Raw genomic sequence first — 3,743 nt, 5'->3', positions numbered from 1 at the left:
TATGTGTACATTTTAATAAGTATTCAAGGGCCCCCCGCTATACCCTAAATTTAAGATTAAAAAAACTCATTGACCCTTTAATATATGTGGTTATTTGTTATTTGATTGCCTATTCTCATTATATATTGGATGTGCGGTTATTCGTCATCCACACAGGTGACCCTTCTCTCGCTTTAATAATAGTGATTTAAAATCGCTTAAAGTAAAACGGCATTCTAGTACGGTGCACAAGTATCCGTCTTACGGTCTACCTGTCTCGTACAAAACAAACAAAAAGAGAAACAAATTATTTATGTATACTTTCATTTGAAAAACTAAAGTTGACACTTTTATAAAATATCTTTATTTTAAAATATTTTTATTTTGATATTTAAAATATCAGAGAAAAATAAAAAATACCCATGGTTAATCGATTAAAAAAAATATGTATCCAAAAGACAATTTCAAGTAGTTGGGATTAATGTGAAGTAAAAGAAGAAAGTCGCATATAAAAGAAACCAAAAGAAAACATGTATAAATAGAAGTTTTATTTTTTAATTATTTTAGTGGTTATGATAAAATCATATAATAAGAAATCACACGATCTTTAGCAAAAATACATTTTATAATGACAAATATCGACAATATACTTTATAAGTATCATATGTATAAATTATTTCATATCTAAACATTTATTATTATTATTTTTTTTGTCTTTTATTAATTTTAAAATGGTTGAATAAATTATTGATTACGATCGTAATTGAATTACTATAAATATTTTTGGAAAATAAATATCTACCATACTAAAAAAGTTATCAAATATTACAAATCTATTATGTTAATTCTTTCGAATTCTGCGTCAATTAACATAAAAATATGCTGAAATTTTTCCTCTAATTCCTTCTCACATATCAGTTTAAATTTGTATGTCTCATTGTCTCCGTGAGGTTTCGAAAATCCTTTAAATATTTTATCTAATCCATTTTGTGATAGAATGTGGTCATTCTTAATATTATTACATCTAAAGTTTTTTTTTAAATTTTCAATTTCTTGGGGCGTAAAGAAATACTCTGCATAATTATTTACTAATTTTTGAAAAACACACATTGTAGCACATCCATTAAATGCATATTTAATATCATTATTAAGTCCTTCATTAATTTTATCTAATCCTATTCGTAATTTTTCGTCTCCATCCAAAAGATATAGTGCATCACCCAATTTTTTAAAATTATTTATGAATTGGTCCCAATATAGTGTTTTACAATAATCAATTCTCAGTGCCTCATAGGCATATACCATTAGCAAAATCGCAAACTTAAAAATTCGATCACACATGATTTTTATTGCTTTTTTAAGAGTGAATTTAATATCTATCCTGTGCATTGTTGAATTAAGAATGAAATCGTTTATTGCTGTATTGGGCAGTGTAGGAAAATACGATTGAACAAGTTCTTCTTTGACATATCTCCATAAAGACAAATTCTCAAGATTGCTTAGTTGTATTCTGGTATATTTAGCATAGACCGTATCATTTATTAAAGATATATTATTATCTAGTTTACTGGTCTGTTAAAAAAAAATTAAATTTTTTATAAAATCATACTTAATTTCCTTCCCATTTTAATAGCATATTTTTTAGGATATATCTTAAAACATTTAAGGCTGCAAACTTTTAATTTATGTTAAAAACTAAAATATATTTTTTTATTAGTTTTTATATAAAAACTAAAATATATCTTTTTATGAGTTTTTATATAAATAACAATGTCATCAATTTTGTTTACCCCATACCCCTCTACTGCTAGTGAAATCAGAGAAACTTTAGTGCTGAATAAATGACTAATGTGGTCATCAAATACAAATGTAGATACACGAATAGTCAGTCTGTAGCAGTTGACATATTATAAATAAAAATCAAATTGTAATATCTATCAATTATAACTTTAATTTAACTTGTATAATAAATCATAAAGCTCAGTGCTTTTGGGACACTTAACTATAGTGAACTTCAATATAAATTAAAATCATATAGAATTATTTACCAATATCATACTGCGCTCGCGTAAAATTGTACAAAAGAAAATTCGTTGGGATGTTTTTATTTTAAAGCATATTGTTAAAATGTGACAACATTTTTATATTTTCTCAATACAAAAAAATGATCAATTGATGTCTTTAAATAAATTTTGCTATATGCTTGTAACTAAAATATTATACAGCAAACGAATGTATATTCAATAAAAATAGAACGCCCACATTGACTTTCATTGATAGTAATATTTACCATTATTATGCGCTTTAATGCCATTATGCATAAAAAATTTTTTGAAATAATAATAAAAAAATATAATGAAAAATGTACAAATTTGATTTCAGCCACCAATACTCTAAAAAGAACGGAATAAAGAAACAAAATTTTTACATTAAACAAATAATAATTTTTACATTTTTACAGTTAGCATTTTTTTTTATTAATTTTATTTTTTTATTAACATTATTTTTGTAATTTTTTGCCTGTTCCGTAATGAGTCCTGTATTTACTTTAAATAAAGTTTAATTGGGCAAGATTAAAATTATTAATTAAGTACACACGTAGACATATTTATAAACTCACTTGAATTTTAATTATTTCGATTATACTTCGCTTGTTTATTTCCCACATAAATGAATCTAGTTTTTGATTAATTTCTTCTACTATAATAAAAATATTTTTCAGTTTTGTTACATGGCATTTCTTTTTTGTCATGATGAGACATTAATATGTTTCAACAGATGACATAAGGATTAACATTCCCTACACTTACCGTTGTATTTGAAAATGATATCTTTTCCATTGTAATTTAAAATAATGTGTTTTTCTTCGAATGTCTTAAAAATATAAATAACAATGATTATAAAAAATAAAATAAATTTATTTATCCTGGAATGTTAATAAGTATAATTGAATATTACATTTAAAAAAATTTTCGTCCAAAAAATGTTTAGAATACAAAAACGATTCTAAATTTCAAATATTTGTTCCATTTAGGTTTTCTATAAGTTCTAATAAACCAACCACAGTAATTTCGACATGATAAAATGTTTTAAAGTATGCTAAAAAAACTGATTAATCTGTTCATACAAACAATCTCAAGTATATTTTTTACATAATGTAATTTAATCCAAATGACTGTTGAATCTTAACCTAACATATCTGATAGTGATTAGCATCATTATTAAGATGCAATTATAATTTATCGAATTATTTTTGTTAAAAAAATTAGAATAATTTTTCATGCTTTTCGTCATACAAACTTTTTATTCGGAACAATTGTATAACTTGACAAACTATATATAATATGTTTGTTTACTAAGAATATATTAGATATCGATTATGATGTTTTCGGGAAACCTAACCAAACAAAAAGTCCTTCTTCAAAGTGATAGTTACTCGTTAATGGTTGAAACTATATTGTTGGCTTAGCATATATACGGTTTGGTAATTTTTCATTGGTTCCAGAAAATACGCAAAAAGGAAAAACTAGCTATGTAGTAAGCACTACAAAATAATGGATATACAATCACNGTAAGCACTACAAAATAATGGATATACAATCACAAACTTAAACAACACACTTACGCAAGCAGAAAAAAAAAATCAAAATCAATATTGCACAACGTGCAGCAATGTTAATGAAAATAAAGGAACACAAATACTGTCGTAAATACAAGGAATTACCGATTGAATTTCAAAAATCACAGATAAATTCAAAATATGA

The 3,743-nt window shown here is 24.5% G+C and overlaps 1 protein-coding gene across 1 annotated transcript; it reads right to left on the bottom strand.

The window, feature by feature from the left end:
* Window positions 1-665: 665 nt before the first annotated feature.
* On the bottom strand, window positions 666-2,806 carry LOC126909312 (uncharacterized). The gene is made up of 3 exons (XM_050691728.1): window positions 2,790-2,806; window positions 2,600-2,676; window positions 666-1,551 (listed from the first exon to the last, which is right to left on the bottom strand). Exons 2-3 carry the CDS (start codon window positions 2,645-2,647, stop codon window positions 805-807), a joined length of 795 nt encoding a protein of 264 aa, XP_050547685.1. The 5' UTR covers window positions 2,648-2,676; window positions 2,790-2,806; the 3' UTR covers window positions 666-804.
* Between the last annotated feature and the right edge of the window lie 937 nt (window positions 2,807-3,743).

Source organism: Daktulosphaira vitifoliae, unplaced genomic scaffold, assembly GCF_025091365.1.
Source record: "Daktulosphaira vitifoliae isolate Bord-2020 unplaced genomic scaffold, ASM2509136v1 Scaffold_256, whole genome shotgun sequence".
NCBI classification, from domain to species: domain Eukaryota; kingdom Metazoa; phylum Arthropoda; class Insecta; order Hemiptera; family Phylloxeridae; genus Daktulosphaira; species Daktulosphaira vitifoliae.
The sequence above is the reverse complement of the archived record's forward strand: the minus strand, read 5'-3'. Positions and strand labels throughout refer to the sequence as shown.